Here is a 19199-nt window from a genome sequence, read left to right as displayed (position 1 = left end):
CATACTTTCAGGCTGCCATGATGGCTGAGGAGCTGAAGAAGGAGCAGGACACCAGTGCTCACCTGGAGAGGATGAAGAAGAACCTGGAGGTCACAGTCAAGGACCTGCAGCACCGTCTGGATGAGGCAGAGAACCTCGCCATGAAGGGTGGCAAGAAGCAGCTCCAGAAACTGGAGTCCAGGGTATGTACTGCATATATATATGCATATATAGTTATTATTCAAGTATTAAATAAACACTTTGATGCCATCACATGATCTCCACCCATTTTCTTTCTACTCTTAATATTTATTAAAAGCTGATTACTTATCATGGCATTAAAGGTCCGTGAACTAGAAACTGAAGTTGAAGCTGAGCAGAGACGTGGAGCTGATGCTGTTAAAGGAGTCCGCAAATATGAGAGGAGAGTGAAGGAGCTCACCTACCAGGTGATTACACATTTACCTAAACATCTATTACATTTAAGTTCCTAAATTCTTTCTTCTTCAGCCGTCAGTAACAGTTTGTTGTTTATGCAGACTGAGGAGGACAAGAAGAATTTGGTCAGACTTCAGGATCTGGTGGACAAGCTGCAGCTCAAAGTCAAGGCTTACAAGAGACAGGCTGAGGAGGCTGTGAGTGAAATGTTTTGTGATTTTTACATATGGAATTCACAGCTTCATAACTGAGATATCTCTCATATATGATCAGATATGTTTTTAAATAAAACATATTGTTGCACTGAACAGGAGGAACAGGCCAACACCCACATGTCCAGACTGAGAAAGGTCCAACATGAGATGGAGGAAGCTCAGGAACGTGCTGACATTGCTGAATCTCAGGTCAACAAACTGAGAGCCAAGAGCCGTGATGCTGGAAAGGTAATTCATGTAATTTGTTTTACGAAAAAATGTACCGTTGTTTAATGGAGTTGTTTGATATAAGAGCTTTATGTTAATAATTTTCTGTGAATTGAAGAGAGTGTAGATACTATATTTACAATGTAGAATGAATTGTTTCAATGTTGATAATATGTGTTGAATAATTTTACCTTTCATTATTTTTTTCAGGGTGAAAGTGCTGAATAAGACACATTCTTTTGGAACTTTTTGGCAGTGTTCATAAAATATGAACTAACTGTTAAATTGTCCACGTATGATGTATTAATTCAATAAACACTTTCATTATGATTTCATGAAATGTAAAGAGTTTAATTTATTCTTTATTCTAAAAAAAGTCACATTCACATATACAATTTTTAACACGATAGTTTCTTCAGAATAATCGTGATTCATACCTACAGGACATCGTCCTGTGAAATGAGGACAGCACTTTTCCCTTTGTGTTCTCCCTTCTTGTGTTCAGCATTAGTGATGGCAGAGTTAAGTTAACCTTTAAAAGAAAACCATTCTTCCAGAAATATATTTGTAAGGTCAGACAATGTTGTTGGATGAGAAGGCCTGGTTCACAGTCTAACTCACTCCAAAGGTGTTTAATCAGGTTTTGGTCAGGACTCTGGCAGGCCAGTCAAGTTCTTGCACACCAAATTCCCCCATCCAATTTGTGCACTGGCACTCCATCATGTTAGACCAGGAAGGGGCTGTCCCTAAACTGTTCCCACAAAGCTAGGAGCATGAAACTGTCCAAAATGTCTTGGTGTGTTGAAACATTTCACCGGAACTAAGGGGCCAAGGCCATTTCGTGAAAAATAACTTCACATCGGCGCGATTCATCTCTTATCCAGAAAACATGAATACTGCCACAGTGTCAGTGTGCTTTTCTGCATCTTATGTATTGCATTGTGCCTGGTTATGTAAGGCTTTAGTGCAACTGCGTAGCCATGGAAACCCATTCCATGAAGCTCTATAAACACTGTTCATGAGCTAATCTGAAGACCACATGAAGTTTAGAGTGTTGTAGTGACTGACTCCAGAAAGTTGGTGACCTCTGTGCACTATGTGAGACCCTGCTTTATCAATTTATGTGGCTTACCAATACACGGCTGGTTGCTGTGGTTCCTATTCACTTCCACTTCATTATAACACCACTAACAGTTGAATGTAGAATATTTAGTAACAAGGAATTTTCACTACTGGACTTGTTGCACAGGTGGTATTCTATAATGCTGCCATGTCGGAATTCACTGAGCTCCTGAGAGAGACCCGTTCTGCAATAAATGATTGGAGAAGAAGACTGCATGCCTAGGTGCTTGATTTTAAGCATGTGTTGCCATGGAAGTTTTTGAAACAATTGAATTCAGTGCTTTGGGTGGGTAATTAAAAAATTCTCTGTAGAACAATGTGCCATTTTGCATCTTTAGCAGGTTAAACATTTTAGGCTAAATATTACCATAAATTCACAGTCAAAAACTGATAATGCCTGAGATTGACTTTTTACATCCAATCTATTTACAGTTATAAAAATATTCCTTCAGACAGAGCTGTATATATGTGTTTATATTAAAATGTCCAAATTAATCTTATTACCAAACTTTAATAGGTATATTCAACAACTGCCATAATAACATCACATATTTTTTCAGGATAGTATTTGTAGCTGCACTGCTCTATATATACAACTCTGGTATACATTTACTTTTGAGAAAGGCAAAGCAGTAAAAAAGACGGACCAAAATCCAGTTCGCTTGTAAAAATACAAATTGAGTTTAAGGCAGTGCAAGTCACCATAAAACAGTGTCACTGATATAATACTGTAATGCTCACTCACATATAAGGCCACAATTGGCGGTGCCTTTCTACTTTCTGTTTCGGATCATGCAGTACAGCTTACCTCAACTGAAAATGTGGACAGACCTCTAACAAAATCTGATATCTCCCCCACAGCACATCTATCTATACACGCGTGTGTGTGTGTGTGTGTGTGTGTGTGTGTGTGTGTGTGTGTGTGTGTGTGTGTGTGTGTGTGTGTGTGTGTGTACATGTTTAGACATTTTTGTGAGGACAGAAAATTGGCATACTACTATACTTGTGGGGACCATCAATCCCCAAAGTAAAATGAAGAGTAGAAGAGGATTTGAAATTTTGAGCTGGACATTTCCTCTGCTCTTTAATGTCACCCTATGGTCATCCCTCTCCTTGAAATATCTGTTCACAACAGCCCTTTCCATTTTTATTTGTCAGAGTCTGATACAATCACCACTCTCTCCCCAGGAACACTCTCTACCACTTTACCCAACTTACTCCAGAATTCTTTTTCTTTTCTAACTGACATCCAACTTGTGGGGCATATGTACTGACAACATTCAGAATCATCCTTTTGATTTCCAGGTTCAAACTCATGTTCCTGCCTGACACTTTATTCACCTCTACAACAGGATAGCAAGGTGTGACAAAAGAAAATAATAATGAAGTGAAGTGGATAAAAGGAATAGCAAGAAGTACCAGGTCCAGTGTTCCATGACTAGGATAAAAACTGCATTGTTCCTCCTTAATTAAAGGTTCAACTAAAAGACACACTCTGCAGCATGCTGGCATAGACCCTACCAGAGAGGCTGAGGATGATGCCCACCATTTGACACTCTGTGCTTTTTGCAAATGACTTCATCCTGAGCACTTGAGACATGTGTGAAAGGTTCTGGAGAAGCCACGGATAATGTTGTCAGACCTTTCGTTTGGGCAGAGTACTTGATTTGTCATTCATCATAGTAAAGGGATCTTATCCTTGTCTCATTAGAGTTTAAGGCTTTGTGAATGGTGAAGGGATCACAGAGACTTCATGTGTAGAACTGTCAATTAAATTGGGGGATTTTGTGCATGTTAGTGGCATCCATAGATGTCTAAGTGATCAGACAGTACTCATCACTAGCTCTCTCTAATGAGAGAGAGTTAGTAGCTCCATTGTAATTAAGAAATTTCAGTGCACTCGTCCAGATAGAAGTCCAAGCAAAAGAAACTCATCTATGACTCGATATGGACTACGATAGTATTTTCACAAAAGTATTAAGATATTAGTAAGTAAGAAGTAAGACACTTAATACTGTACACCTAGCAAAGCACTGGGCTAAATAAAAAGCAGATCAAAAAGTGTTTCCATTTTTGGTTGTAATGCTGTGTGTCTGCTCTGCAGTTTTGTTGCAATTCTACTGGCCCTTGGAATTACAGTGAAAACACACAACATACTGCATTTGATATTTGACCATGGACTTACCTTACCAATAGGTATAGGTACTTGTGGGTACTTCTGTGTTGTTGAAAAATAAATATATCTGTCTTTTGTGCCAACCACAAACCACTCCTCCTGTCCTTTGCTGGATTTATTTTTGACCATGATAGTATCTCATGTTCTGCTAGAAAGATAGCAAACATTAAGTCAAGTCTGAGCAAGCTTTAGAAATAAAAGCTAATCCTTTCTATGATCCCAGATTTTCCCTTCCTGTAAGAATATATCATTTAATTAGTTTATCAAAATTGTAAGCTAAAAGCTGTACGTTCACTTCTATCCACACAGAAATTAAATGTATTTATAACAAATTATTTTATAGTAATAAATTTTTTAATATTATGTTCCCGGTAGCTATATATAACACACAGAAAGTCTGATGATTTTTATGTCCTGTAATTATACACCAGTGGCACTAGAAGTTTAAAACTGGCTATCAAAATATCAAAGATAGTTGGACACACAGATAAGCTTACTATAAACTGTATCAAATTAATATCCATTTATCTTCAAAAGTTATTAGAATGAATAATCCCAAAACCATGCAGAGCACTATTTTAATTTACCACTAACTATATTGTTAACATTTCTTACATTTTCCATATTTCGGAGCATAATCACTTAAATAAATATACCAAATAAACCACAATACATTGGCAATATTTTTTTCACTAAGGAATACAGCTGAATTGTTTATATTTGAAAGTATGTTGTATTAGAAAAGAGGGATTACATATGTGGAAAATGGATCAAAACAATTCATTTATTTTTGACCATATCAGTATCAAGAAGCAAGGTGTCAGACATTCATGACCAAACTAAGGAGAGTGTAAATGCTGAGGAAGCAGAGCCGTTGTCTATAAAAGCAGCAGCTCTGGACATTTGCTCTAACTGACGGGCATCTAAGACGGGTGAGTACAGTAAAGGATTCAGCTACCATGTTTTATCTACTGTGTATTATATGCTCTCATTAAGTTTATATTTTCCATTTTTAAGTGTTCAGTTATTACATTTTTTTTTGACACTGAAAATTTTACCTTTTGAATGGATTCTTAAACTGAAGAGTAAAATGTCCATTGATATACGTTTACTTATTTTATAGCACCTTGACATACACAGGATACCAAGGAATTTCTGTTTGCATCAGCTGAGGTAAAATCCACGAATCAAAAAGAATGGATGTTAATTATGGTTTGTATAATAAGTACAGTAAATGATTTATGTGTCAATCCATCATATTTTCAGTCTTTAGTAAAGTGCCACCATGAGCACAGACGCGGAGATGGCGCAGTATGGCGCGGCGGCCATTTACCTACGCAAGCCAGAAAAGGAGAGGATTGAGGCCCAGGCTGCTCCATTTGATGCCAAGACGGCCTTCTTTGTGACTGTTCCTGATGAGATGTATGTCAAGGGGAAACTTACCAAGAAGGAGGGTGGTAAAGCCACTGTTGAGACAGACGACGGAAAGGTAGATGAATTATCAATGTACTTTATCTATTTGTCAAATATATAGTGCCAAACTTTGAAAGCTGATTTTTTCTAAGTGATCTTAATTTTCTATTCAGACGGTCACTGTAAAGGAGGATGAAATCCACCCTAGAAACCCTCCAAAGTTTGATAAGATGGAGGACATGGCCATGATGACCCACCTTAATGAGCCATCTGTGTTGTTTAACCTCAAAGAGCGTTATGCATCATGGATGATCTACGTAAGTTTTCACATTGCTGTGTGTGAGAGGAAAGTATCATGCTGATCTGTAAATGTTTAAATGATATTTATTGTCTATGATACAGACCTACTCTGGGTTGTTCTGCGTTGTCGTCAATCCCTACAAGTGGCTTCCTGTATATGATGCTACATGTGTAGGAGCATACAGAGGAAAGAAGAGGATTGAGGCTCCACCCCACATCTTCTCCATCTCTGACAATGCCTATCAGTTTATGCTCACTGGTAAGCTCAATTCTCTATTAAAGACTTTAAATGCATTTAGGACTTCTACTTAAAGAGATGACCATTAATCATTGTGTGAAAAAATTTTTTTCTTAGAACATAGCTACTTATAAGTGATTGGAAATAAATGAATCCTAAGATTATTCAAGACATGCTTATATGTTTTTCTTTTAGATCGTGAGAACCAGTCTGTCCTGATTACGTGAGTATAATAAAAACTGTATGCAAAATATATAAAAACGATATAAAGGCATTTTAACAATGTGTCCCATAAACCCCAGTGGAGAATCCGGTGCAGGAAAGACTGTCAACACCAAACGTGTCATCCAGTACTTTGCAACAATTGCAGCTCTTGGAGCTAAGAAGGCTGAGCCAGCAGCTGGCAAAATGCAGGTAGATTTTTTATTCTGCATCAACGTCTTTGTGACAGAAAAAGAAAATCAATTTTGGAAGATCAGCTCACATAAAAACAATATATTCTTGCAGGGCTCTCTTGAGGATCAGATTGTTGCTGCCAACCCTCTGTTGGAGGCCTACGGTAATGCCAAGACTGTGAGGAATGACAACTCCTCTCGTTTTGTAAGTGATTAAAACGAGTTAATGTAAATGAGCTTTTTACTACTTGCTCTCATGAAAGGCAATATTAATAAAGATCTACCCGTGTAGGGTAAATTCATCAGGATTCACTTTGGCACATCTGGCAAGCTGTCTTCAGCTGATATTGAAACATGTAAGTTTGAACCACAGTGTAAATTACCATTATCTGTGATAGAAATTATATTTAATTAGTCACTTAAATGTATTCAAGCTCTGGGGAATGAGAATCAAACTGATAAGTCCAGAATGCCCCCCCCCCCCCCCCCCCCAAACCAACCAAAAAAAACCCTAAATATTATGTAACAGATCTGTTTAGTTATTTTACAGCACATAAAGAGATGAGTCACTTAATTTCAGAAGAAGTAATATTGTCTGTTGTGGTGGAACACACGGATGCATGAACAGTGTGGTTACGCTATATATATAAGTTATATACTGTAACCCAGTAGTTATCATGTGTGTAAGTAGGAACATATTGCAAAAACATTTAAAGTATAATAAGGTATACTGTGAAGCACGTTATAAGTAAAGCAACAGAACTGAAAAAAGTTTCAAACACGCCCAATGACAGCCAAGGAAATGAATGCATGCATGATCCATTTTGCAGTTTTGACTGTGATGTCTCATGTCTACAGTGTCAAAATTAATCTGTTGTCCTTAGATCTGCTGGAGAAGTCCCGTGTCACCTTCCAGTTGTCTGCTGAGAGGAGCTACCATATCTTCTATCAGCTGATGACAGGCCACAAGCCTGAGCTTCTGGGTATGTTGACAGGACACCTAAATTTAAAATTTAAAACCATTAAAATCACATTCTAAGCAAAAAACAAGTTAACTTCATTTCTCCTTTCAGAGGCTCTTCTGATTACAACTAACCCTTATGACTATCCAATGGTCAGTCAGGGTGAAATCACTGTCAAGAGCATCGATGATGTGGAGGAGTTCATTGCAACAGATGTAAAATCACATTTGACACAGAATCTTATACTTAACCATAAATATCTTCTTTTGTTTTATTTATTGATAGCTGATTTCATTTTTTTCTTACAGACTGCTATTGACATCTTGGGCTTTACTGCTGAAGAGAAGTTAAGCATCTACAAGCTGACTGGTGCTGTGATGCATCATGGCAACATGAAATTCAAGCAGAAGCAGCGTGAAGAGCAGGCTGAACCTGATGGCACCGAGGGTATTGTGAAATATTTCTATAATGGAGAAATGTTTGAAGTATTTGTATTTATTAGGTATTATAATGATTTGTTTTAATCCAACAGTGGCTGACAAGATTGCGTACCTATTGGGCCTGAACTCGGCTGATATGCTGAAAGCTTTGTGCTACCCAAGAGTCAAGGTTGGCAATGAGATGGTGACCAAAGGTCAGACCGTCCCACAGGTAATTCATAAAAGGGAGACTTGTATAATCATATTATAATTATAAACATTATAGCTGTATTCATATGGTTTTGTATAATTATAAATTCTTGTTTGCCAGGTCAACAATGCTGTCTCGGCTCTGTGCAAATCTATCTATGAGAAAATGTTCTTGTGGATGGTTATCCGTATCAATGAGATGCTGGACACAAAGCAGCCCAGACAGTTCTTCATTGGAGTGCTGGATATCGCTGGGTTTGAGATCTTTGATGTGAGCACTTGAAACATTTCAACACATTTCTTAAACTTTAAAGACTTTATTGCCATGAAGTTAGACATGTTTGTACTATTACAGTTCAACAGCTTGGAGCAACTCTGCATCAACTTCACCAATGAGAAACTGCAACAGTTTTTCAACCATCACATGTTTGTCCTGGAGCAAGAGGAGTACAAGAAAGAAGGCATTATATGGGAGTTCATTGACTTTGGTATGGACTTGGCTGCCTGCATTGAGCTTATTGAGAAGGTAAACAGCTACTATGGAAGAAATGTACATGTGGTTGCATATGTTACCTCCCTTGAAATTTTAATATAATTTATGATATTTTCTCAGCCAATGGGCATCTTCTCCATCCTTGAAGAGGAGTGCATGTTCCCCAAGGCCTCTGACACAACTTTCAAGAACAAGCTGCACGATCAGCATCTTGGCAAGACCAAAGCATTTGAGAAACCAAAGCCTGGAAAGGGCAAGGCTGAGGCACACTTCTCCCTGGTTCACTATGCTGGTACAGTGGACTACAATATCACTGGCTGGCTGGACAAGAACAAGGACCCACTGAATGACTCAGTTGTTCAGCTCTACCAGAAGTCTGCAAACAAACTAATGTGCTTCCTTTACGCAGCCCATGCTGGAGCTGAAGGTAAGAAAAAAAACTGCTCACAAACTGCCATGTCCAGTACAGATAGCTACAATGTGCATACTGCAGGATAAATTTATACTGTGAAAAATATTTTTTCCAATTCCAATAATGAAATTTACTGTTTATGAAAACAGAGGCTGCTGGTGGTGGCAAGAAGGGTGGTAAGAAGAAGGGTGGTTCCTTCCAGACTGTGTCTGCTCTTTTCAGAGTATGTATAGATTTTCATATATATATATATATATAAATTAAATTCTAATTTTTAAATAGTATTAACCTATTATCTAATGATGCTGATCTACAGGAGAATCTGGCCAAGCTGATGACCAACTTAAGAAGCACTCATCCTCACTTTGTCCGTTGCCTGATTCCCAATGAGACAAAGACCCCAGGTACCCCACAGTAATATTAACTGCAAAAATGACAGTAAGAATATAGAAAAGATTTGAAACATTATGCATTTCTGACTCTCAGGCCTTATGGAGAACTTCCTGGTCATCCACCAGCTGAGGTGTAACGGTGTACTGGAGGGCATCAGAATCTGCAGAAAGGGTTTCCCCAGCAGAATCCTCTATGGTGACTTCAAGCAGAGGTGACAGCACATTACAATATTGGAAAGGAAAAATGAATTCATGGTTGTTGTAAAGGACAAACTTGAATATGATGGAAGAAAAATCTAAGTAACAACCTGATTCTCTCTTGAAGATACAAAGTGTTGAATGCCAGTGTCATCCCTGAGGGACAGTTCATTGACAACAAGAAAGCTTCAGAGAAGCTGCTTGGCTCCATTGATGTGGATCACACACAGTACATGTTTGGGCACACAAAGGTACACTTCATTATATTAATAGACATTAACAAAACACTGTCCATTTGTACTTGTACTTGTGTTTTCAATGATTAAATAGGTGTTCTTCAAAGCTGGTCTGCTGGGCACTCTTGAGGAGATGAGAGATGAGAAACTGGCTGAGCTGGTGACCATGACTCAGGCTCTCTGCAGAGGATATGTCATGAGGAAAGAGTTTGTGAAGATGATGGAGAGGAGGTAACATTGTCATACTAAACTCTATTGTATTCTCTTTTTTATTTCCTTCCTCATATTAAGATCCTACGACACTAAAAGTAACACTCTCATGTTTGGTTTTTAGAGAATCTATCTACACCATCCAGTACAACATCCGTTCTTTCATGAATGTCAAGAACTGGCCATGGCTGAAAGTATACTTCAAGATCAAGCCTCTTCTGAAGAGTGCTGAGACTGAGAAGGAGTTGCAGAACATGAAGGAGAACTATGAGAAGATGAAGACAGACCTGGCTACTGCTCTGGCTAAGAAGAAGGAACTCGAAGAGAAGATGGTCGGCCTGCTGCAGGAGAAGAATGACCTGCAACTTCAAGTGTCTGCAGTAAGTAGTAGAGAAAAGTATATATTACACCTGTAGTTCATGTATGTTAAATTTAGATATGAAAAGGCCACATGCTTATTTTATCCTCTGATTATTTATGTGCTAAAACAAAAGTGTAGCTAAAAGTACGATCAAGAAAACACTAGGACAATGTGACTCACAAATAATCTAACTTGTGTGTTCAACATGTATTATAGGAAGTTGACAATCTCTCTGATGCTGAAGAAAGGTGTGAGGGGCTCATTAAGAGCAAGATCCAGCTCGAGGCCAAACTCAAAGAGACAAGTGAGAGACTGGAGGATGAAGAGGAAATCAATGCTGAGCTGACTGCTAAGAAGAGGAAGCTGGAGGATGAATGCTCTGAGCTGAAGAAGGACATTGATGACTTGGAGCTCACCTTGGCCAAAGTGGAGAAGGAGAAACATGCCACAGAAAACAAGGTTCAGTTCATTTTGATTATATTCTTAGTTCAATTAAAACATATAATGTTGTTCTTTGAATATATATGTTAAACGTTCAAATAATCTGCAAAATCTCAAACAAAATTAAACTTAATGTATTCACATTGTTTCAGGTGAAAAACCTGACAGAGGAGATGGCATCTCAAGATGAGTCAATTGCCAAGTTGACTAAGGAGAAGAAAGCCTTACAAGAGGCCCATCAGCAAACACTGGATGATCTCCAGGCAGAGGAGGACAAAGTCAACACTCTGACCAAGTCCAAAACAAAGCTGGAACAGCAAGTTGATGATGTAAGAAAACTATAATAATGATGTGTTTGTTTTTGTTTTTTATGGAAAGAATTTTAGTGCTGAATCATTGTCTTTCCAACCACTTGAATCAACTGACATGACTTTATAGCTTGAGGGTTCACTGGAGCAAGAGAAGAAGCTCCGCATGGACCTTGAGAGAGCCAAGAGGAAGCTGGAGGGAGATCTGAAACTGGCCCAGGAATCCATAATGGATCTGGAGAATGACAAGCAGCAGTCTGATGAGAAAATCAAGAAGTAGGGCTTTTTTTGTAAATAATTTTCTTTACACACACTGCATTGCAATAATCATATGGACTATGATCGTAAAACCATACTTCTTCCACACCAAGGAAGGACTTTGAAATCAGCCAACTTCTCAGCAAAATTGAAGATGAACAATCCCTTGGTGCTCAACTTCAGAAGAAGATTAAAGAACTTCAGGTAACACTAATGACCAGTGTTCATAAAGAATATTGTTCATTATAAGTCAAAAACCTACTTTAGTTCAGGTTCTAATCGATAAATCCAAATAATTTCAAACTAGGCTCGTATTGAGGAGCTGGAAGAGGAGATTGAGGCTGAGAGGGCAGCTCGGGCTAAGGTAGAGAAGCAGAGAGCCGACCTCTCCAGGGAGCTTGAAGAGATCAGCGAGAGGCTCGAGGAAGCTGGTGGAGCAACAGCTGCTCAGATTGAGATGAACAAGAAGCGAGAGGCTGAGTTCCAGAAACTGCGTCGTGATCTTGAGGAATCAACTCTGCAGCATGAAGCTACTGCAGCAGCTCTCCGTAAGAAGCAGGCTGACACTGTCGCAGAGCTCGGAGAGCAGATCGACAACCTCCAGCGTGTCAAACAGAAGCTGGAGAAAGAGAAGAGCGAGTACAAGATGGAGATTGATGACCTCTCCAGCAACATGGAGGCTGTTGCTAAAGCAAAGGTGCGGACAGTATTTATAGAGAACAGATTTTTTCTTTTTTACATTTCAGGACCGCCAAAGCAGCTCATTAACTGTTAACATGGATATGGCATTACTTGGTGACAGGGCAACTTGGAGAAAATGTGCAGGACTCTTGAGGATCAACTAAGTGAACTCAAAGCCAAAAATGATGAGAATGTTCGTCAGCTGAATGACATTAATGCCCAGAAGGCGAGACTTCAAACAGAGAATGGTAAGTGATGTATAACAAAGAACCAGTCTGTGTCTGGAAATTTGTCATTTACAGGTACCTAAAACTACAACCAATCAGTGGGTGAAATGAAACAAACTGGGCTTAATACATGTGTGTTAACTACAGGTGAGTTCAGTCGCCAGCTTGAGGAGAAAGAAGCTCTTGTTTCTCAGCTCACAAGGGGCAAGCAGGCCTTCACTCAGCAGATTGAGGAACTGAAGAGACACGTTGAGGAGGAAGTGAAGGTCTGAAATATTTTCTCTCTTCTTTTAAATTTCAGCACTTACTAATAAAAACAGACAAGTTTTAATCAGTTACAGAGACACTCAGTAACTCTGAGACAGATAATCCTCTAATTTCTTTCTTAGGTTTTACCTCTTAAATCTGTTATCCTCTCAGCATTAGACTTTAAAATTGATTTCAACAATAAAATATCGAAATCTGAAATCAACTGTTACTTCAACAGGCCAAGAATGCCCTGGCTCATGCTGTTCAGTCAGCACGTCATGACTGTGATCTGCTGAGAGAGCAGTTTGAGGAGGAGCAGGAGGCCAAGGCTGAGCTGCAGCGAGGAATGTCCAAGGCCAACAGTGAGGTGGCTCAGTGGCGATCCAAATATGAGACTGATGCCATCCAGCGAACTGAGGAGCTGGAGGAGTCCAAGTAAGTCACCATACTTTCATTGTTTAAATTGGTTTTCAGACTTAAAACCAACCAATTCAGACTTAATCAAAACAAAATTATTTTAACAACAGGAAAAAGCTTGCCCAGCGCCTGCAGGAGGCTGAGGAATCCATTGAGGCTGTGAACTCCAAGTGTGCCTCACTGGAGAAGACCAAGCAGAGGCTGCAGGGTGAGGTGGAGGACCTCATGATTGACGTGGAGAGAGCTAATTCTCTGGCTGCCAACCTTGACAAGAAGCAGAGGAACTTTGATAAGGTAAAGTTTTAAACATAACCTCTGTCATCAAAGGAGAATTACACCCATTTCAACAACTAATTATTTAATTAATTAATTTTTAATTAATCTAGGTCCTGGCAGAATGGAAGCAGAAGTATGAGGAGAGCCAGGCAGAGCTGGAAGGAGCCCAAAAGGAGGCTCGTTCTCTCAGCACTGAGTTGTTCAAGATGAAGAACTCATATGAAGAGGCTCTGGATCATCTTGAGACCATGAAGAGAGAGAACAAGAACCTGCAGCGTACGCTTATCTTGCTATAGATCATATGGATATGATTCTAATGTTTATATTCATTTACAGCTTTTGTTGTGGCCAAAACATTTGCATATATCAGCTCCAAGTACTAAAACTCTTGGCTGTGTTTGCTCTGTAGAGGAGATCTCAGATCTGACTGAGCAGATTGGTGAGACTGGAAAGAGCATCCATGAGCTGGAAAAGGCCAAGAAGACTGTTGAGACTGAGAAGTCTGAAATTCAGACAGCTCTGGAGGAAGCTGAGGTAATGTATTTTATAAAAATGTACTTTGTTTGTAATTACATTTCTAAAACTATCCCTTCTCCAGTTTATGTTGAAATAAACCTTTATTTAAAGGGAACTCTGGAACACGAGGAGGCCAAGATCCTTCGTGTTCAGCTTGAGCTAAACCAGGTAAAAGGTGAGATTGACAGGAAGCTGTCAGAGAAGGATGAGGAGATGGAGCAGATCAAGAGGAACAGCCAGAGGGTGATTGACTCCATGCAGAGCACCCTTGATGCTGAGGTCAGGAGCAGGAATGATGCCCTGAGAGTCAAGAAGAAGATGGAGGGAGACCTGAATGAGATGGAGATTCAGTTGAGCCATGCCAACAGACAGGCTGCTGAGGCCCAGAAACAACTGAGGAATGTCCAAGGACAGCTCAAGGTGAGTTGGTAGTTCATTTGTGTTTGTGTGAATTTTTAATTAACCTCCAAGCAAACAATGATAATATCTTTTGTTTGTTTGTCATCAGGATGCTCAGCTGCACCTGGATGATGCAGTCAGAGGACAGGAAGACATGAAGGAGCAGGTCGCCATGGTGGAGCGCAGAAATGGTCTGATGGTGGCTGAGATTGAGGAGCTGAGAGCCGCTCTGGAGCAGACAGAGAGAGGACGCAAAGTAGCTGAGCAGGAGTTGGTTGATGCTAGCGAGCGTGTTGGACTGCTTCACTCTCAGGTTGGTATTCATTACTTTACAAGAACTTTGAGACATCAGAGAGTGAGAATCACAGCATTAAAACTGTTCTCTTTCATTCAGAACACCAGTCTTTTGAACACCAAGAAGAAGCTGGAGGCTGACCTTGTCCAGGTTCAGGGTGAGGTGGATGATGCAGTTCAGGAAGCAAGAAATGCTGAGGAGAAGGCCAAAAAGGCTATCACTGATGTAAGTTAGTACTTTACAAGCCTTCTTTTCTTTTCAAAATTTTTGTTCATGCTTGATCAATAATGCCAACACCACCCATACTTTCAGGCTGCCATGATGGCTGAGGAGCTGAAGAAGGAGCAGGACACCAGTGCTCACCTGGAGAGGATGAAGAAGAACCTGGAGGTCACAGTCAAGGACCTGCAGCACCGTCTGGATGAGGCAGAGAACCTCGCCATGAAGGGTGGCAAGAAGCAGCTCCAGAAACTGGAGTCCAGGGTATGTACTGCATATATATATGCATATATAGTTATTATTCAAGTATTAAATAAACACTTTGATGCCATCACATGATCTCCACCCATTTTCTTTCTACTCTTAATATTTATTAAAAGCTGATTACTTATCATGGCATTAAAGGTCCGTGAACTAGAAACTGAAGTTGAAGCTGAGCAGAGACGTGGAGCTGATGCTGTTAAAGGAGTCCGCAAATATGAGAGGAGAGTGAAGGAGCTCACCTACCAGGTGATTACACATTTACCTAAACATCTATTACATTTAAGTTCCTAAATTCTTTCTTCTTCAGCCATCAGTAACAGTTTGTTGTTTATGCAGACTGAGGAGGACAAGAAGAATTTGGTCAGACTTCAGGATCTGGTGGACAAGCTGCAGCTCAAAGTCAAGGCTTACAAGAGACAGGCTGAGGAGGCTGTGAGTGAAATGTTTTGTGATTTTTACATATGGAATTCACAGCTTCATAACTGAGATATCTCTCATATATGATCAGATATGTTTTTAAATAAAACATATTGTTGCACTGAACAGGAGGAACAGGCCAACACCCACATGTCCAGACTGAGAAAGGTCCAACATGAGATGGAGGAAGCTCAGGAGCGTGCTGACATTGCTGAATCTCAGGTCAACAAACTGAGAGCCAAGAGCCGTGATGCTGGAAAGGTAATTCATGTAATTTGTTTTACGAAAAAATGTACCGTTGTTTAATGGAGTTGTTTGATATAAGAGCTTTATGTTAATAATTTTCTGTGAATTGAAGAGAGTGTAGATACTATATTTACAATGTAGAATGAATTGTTTCAATGTTGATAATATTTGTTGAATAATTTTACCTTTCATTATTTTTTTCAGGGTGAAAGTGCTGAATAAGACACATTCTTTTGGAACTTTTTGGCAGTGTTCATAAAATATGAACTAACTGTTAAATTGTCCACGTATGATGTATTAATTCAATAAACACTTTCATTATGATTTCATGAAATGTAAAGAGTTTAATTTATTCTTTATTCTAAAAAAAGTCACATTCACATATACAATTTTTAACACGATAGTTTCTTCAGAATAATCGTGATTCATACCTACAGGACATCGTCCTGTGAAATGAGGACAGCACTTTTCCCTTTGTGTTCTCCCTTCTTGTGTTCAGCATTAGTGATGGCAGAGTTAAGTTAACCTTTAAAAGAAAACCATTCTTCCAGAAATATATTTGTAAGGTCAGACAATGTTGTTGGATGAGAAGGCCTGGTTCACAGTCTAACTCACTCCAAAGGTGTTTAATCAGGTTTTGGTCAGGACTCTGGCAGGCCAGTCAAGTTCTTGCACACCAAATTCCCCCATCCAATTTGTGCACTGGCACTCCATCATGTTAGACCAGGAAGGGGCTGTCCCTAAACTGTTCCCACAAAGCTAGGAGCATGAAACTGTCCAAAATGTCTTGGTGTGTTGAAACATTTCACCGGAACTAAGGGGCCAAGGCCATTTCGTGAAAAATAACTTCACATCGGCGCGATTCATCTCTTATCCAGAAAACATGAATACTGCCACAGTGTCAGTGTGCTTTTCTGCATCTTATGTATTGCATTGTGCCTGGTTATGTAAGGCTTTAGTGCAACTGCGTAGCCATGGAAACCCATTCCATGAAGCTCTATAAACACTGTTCATGAGCTAATCTGAAGACCACATGAAGTTTAGAGTGTTGTAGTGACTGACTCCAGAAAGTTGGTGACCTCTGTGCACTATGTGAGACCCTGCTTTATCAATTTATGTGGCTTACCAATACACGGCTGGTTGCTGTGGTTCCTATTCACTTCCACTTCATTATAACACCACTAACAGTTGAATGTAGAATATTTAGTAACAAGGAATTTTCACTACTGGACTTGTTGCACAGGTGGTATTCTATAATGCTGCCATGTCGGAATTCACTGAGCTCCTGAGAGAGACCCGTTCTGCAATAAATGATTGGAGAAGAAGACTGCATGCCTAGGTGCTTGATTTTAAGCATGTGTTGCCATGGAAGTTTTTGAAACAATTGAATTCAGTGCTTTGGGTGGGTAATTAAAAAATTCTCTGTAGAACAATGTGCCATTTTGCATCTTTAGCAGGTTAAACATTTTAGGCTAAATATTACCATAAATTCACAGTCAAAAACTGATAATGCCTGAGATTGACTTTTTACATCCAATCTATTTACAGTTATAAAAATATTCCTTCAGACAGAGCTGTATATATGTGTTTATATTAAAATGTCCAAATTAATCTTATTACCAAACTTTAATAGGTATATTCAACAACTGCCATAATAACATCACATATTTTTTCAGGATAGTATTTGTAGCTGCACTGCTCTATATATACAACTCTGGTATACATTTACTTTTGAGAAAGGCAAAGCAGTAAAAAAGACGGACCAAAATCCAGTTCGCTTGTAAAAATACAAATTGAGTTTAAGGCAGTGCAAGTCACCATAAAACAGTGTCACTGATATAATACTGTAATGCTCACTCACATATAAGGCCACAATTGGCGGTGCCTTTCTACTTTCTGTTTCGGATCATGCAGTACAGCTTACCTCAACTGAAAATGTGGACAGACCTCTAACAAAATCTGATATCTCCCCCACAGCACATCTATCTATACACGCGTGTGTGTGTGTGTGTGTGTGTGTGTGTGTGTGTGTGTGTGTGTGTGTGTGTGTGTGTGTGTGTGTGTATGTGTGTGTGTACATGTTTAGACATTTTTGTGAGGACAGAAAATTGGCATACTACTATACTTGTGGGGACCATCAATCCCCAAAGTAAAATGAAGAGTAGAAGAGGATTTGAAATTTTGAGCTGGACATTTCCTCTGCTCTTTAATGTCACCCTATGGTCATCCCTCTCCTTGAAATATCTGTTCACAACAGCCCTTTCCATTTTTATTTGTCAGAGTCTGATACAATCACCACTCTCTCCCCAGGAACACTCTCTACCACTTTACCCAACTTACTCCAGAATTCTTTTTCTTTTCTAACTGACATCCAACTTGTGGGGCATATGTACTGACAACATTCAGAATCATCCTTTTGATTTCCAGGTTCAAACTCATGTTCCTGCCTGACACTTTATTCACCTCTACAACAGGATAGCAAGGTGTGACAAAAGAAAATAATAATGAAGTGAAGTGGATAAAAGGAATAGCAAGAAGTACCAGGTCCAGTGTTCCATGACTAGGATAAAAACTGCATTGTTCCTCCTTAATTAAAGGTTCAACTAAAAGACACACTCTGCAGCATGCTGGCATAGACCCTACCAGAGAGGCTGAGGATGATGCCCACCATTTGACACTCTGTGCTTTTTGCAAATGACTTCATCCTGAGCACTTGAGACATGTGTGAAAGGTTCTGGAGAAGCCACGGATAATGTTGTCAGACCTTTCGTTTGGGCAGAGTACTTGATTTGTCATTCATCATAGTAAAGGGATCTTATCCTTGTCTCATTAGAGTTTAAGGCTTTGTGAATGGTGAAGGGATCACAGAGACTTCATGTGTAGAACTGTCAATTAAATTGGGGGATTTTGTGCATGTTAGTGGCATCCATAGATGTCTAAGTGATCAGACAGTACTCATCACTAGCTCTCTCTAATGAGAGAGAGTTAGTAGCTCCATTGTAATTAAGAAATTTCAGTGCACTCGTCCAGATAGAAGTCCAAGCAAAAGAAACTCATCTATGACTCGATATGGACTACGATAGTATTTTCACAAAAGTATTAAGATATTAGTAAGTAAGAAGTAAGACACTTAATACTGTACACCTAGCAAAGCACTGGGCTAAATAAAAAGCAGATCAAAAAGTGTTTCCATTTTTGGTTGTAATGCTGTGTGTCTGCTCTGCAGTTTTGTTGCAATTCTACTGGCCCTTGGAATTACAGTGAAAACACACAACATACTGCATTTGATATTTGACCATGGACTTACCTTACCAATAGGTATAGGTACTTGTGGGTACTTCTGTGTTGTTGAAAAATAAATATATCTGTCTTTTGTGCCAACCACAAACCACTCCTCCTGTCCTTTGCTGGATTTATTTTTGACCATGATAGTATCTCATGTTCTGCTAGAAAGATAGCAAACATTAAGTCAAGTCTGAGCAAGCTTTAGAAATAAAAGCTAATCCTTTCTATGATCCCAGATTTTCCCTTCCTGTAAGAATATATCATTTAATTAGTTTATCAAAATTGTAAGCTAAAAGCTGTACGTTCACTTCTATCCACACAGAAA

General features: G+C 39.2%; 2 protein-coding genes across 2 annotated transcripts; both read left to right on the top strand.

Moving 5' to 3' along the window:
• The first annotated feature begins 16 nt into the window (after positions 1-16).
• LOC146576347 (uncharacterized) lies at positions 17-1169 on the top strand. Its single transcript, XM_085271534.1, has 5 exons — positions 17-182; positions 324-428; positions 519-614; positions 729-860; positions 1050-1169. Exons 1-5 carry the CDS (start codon positions 18-20, stop codon positions 1065-1067), a joined length of 516 nt encoding a protein of 171 aa, XP_085127660.1. The 5' UTR covers position 17; the 3' UTR covers positions 1068-1169.
• Positions 1170-5054: 3885 nt separating this feature from the next.
• On the top strand, positions 5055-14677 carry LOC146576346 (myosin heavy chain, fast skeletal muscle-like). The gene is made up of 35 exons (XM_085271540.1): positions 5055-5069; positions 5261-5310; positions 5404-5626; positions 5724-5867; positions 5953-6109; positions 6284-6311; positions 6391-6688; positions 6776-6839; positions 7368-7466; positions 7557-7660; positions 7754-7892; positions 7978-8096; positions 8196-8345; positions 8430-8600; positions 8688-8994; positions 9129-9202; positions 9296-9383; positions 9466-9583; positions 9697-9820; positions 9900-10036; positions 10140-10395; positions 10593-10835; positions 10970-11146; positions 11256-11401; positions 11497-11587; positions 11691-12080; positions 12186-12312; positions 12439-12557; positions 12779-12975; positions 13068-13251; positions 13344-13509; positions 13643-13767; positions 13861-14169; positions 14258-14461; positions 14543-14677. The coding sequence occupies exons 3-35, from the start codon at positions 5423-5425 to the stop codon at positions 14675-14677; spliced, it is 5394 nt and encodes a 1797-aa protein (XP_085127666.1). The 5' UTR covers positions 5055-5069; positions 5261-5310; positions 5404-5422.
• The last annotated feature ends 4522 nt before the right edge of the window (positions 14678-19199 follow it).

This window comes from Mchenga conophoros, linkage group LG4 (assembly GCF_057382185.1).
Source record: "Mchenga conophoros isolate Kocher_MC1m ecotype Shallow Benthic linkage group LG4, M_conophoros_male_GT1.1, whole genome shotgun sequence".
Classification (NCBI taxonomy): domain Eukaryota; kingdom Metazoa; phylum Chordata; class Actinopteri; order Cichliformes; family Cichlidae; genus Mchenga; species Mchenga conophoros.
Note: the sequence above shows the minus strand (reverse complement) of the source record. Positions and strands in the feature narration are given on the sequence as shown.

What these genes read in the sequence shown, in the direction of transcription:
- LOC146576347 (XM_085271534.1), top strand. Translation starts at nt 18, where the DNA reads ATGATGGCTGAGGAGCTGAAGAAGGAGCAGGACACCAGTGCTCACCTG. An exon ending in TCCAGAAACTGGAGTCCAGG is followed by an intron (nt 183 to 323) that starts GTATGTACTGCA and finishes ATGGCATTAAAG; the next exon opens with GTCCGTGAACTAGAAACTGA. An exon ending in AGAGACAGGCTGAGGAGGCT is followed by an intron (nt 615 to 728) that starts GTGAGTGAAATG and finishes TGCACTGAACAG; the next exon opens with GAGGAACAGGCCAACACCCA.
- LOC146576346 (XM_085271540.1), top strand. Translation starts at nt 5,423, where the DNA reads ATGAGCACAGACGCGGAGATGGCGCAGTATGGCGCGGCGGCCATTTAC. An exon ending in AGCAGAGGAACTTTGATAAG is followed by an intron (nt 13,252 to 13,343) that starts GTAAAGTTTTAA and finishes TAATTAATCTAG; the next exon opens with GTCCTGGCAGAATGGAAGCA. An exon ending in TTGGACTGCTTCACTCTCAG is followed by an intron (nt 14,462 to 14,542) that starts GTTGGTATTCAT and finishes TCTTTCATTCAG; the next exon opens with AACACCAGTCTTTTGAACAC.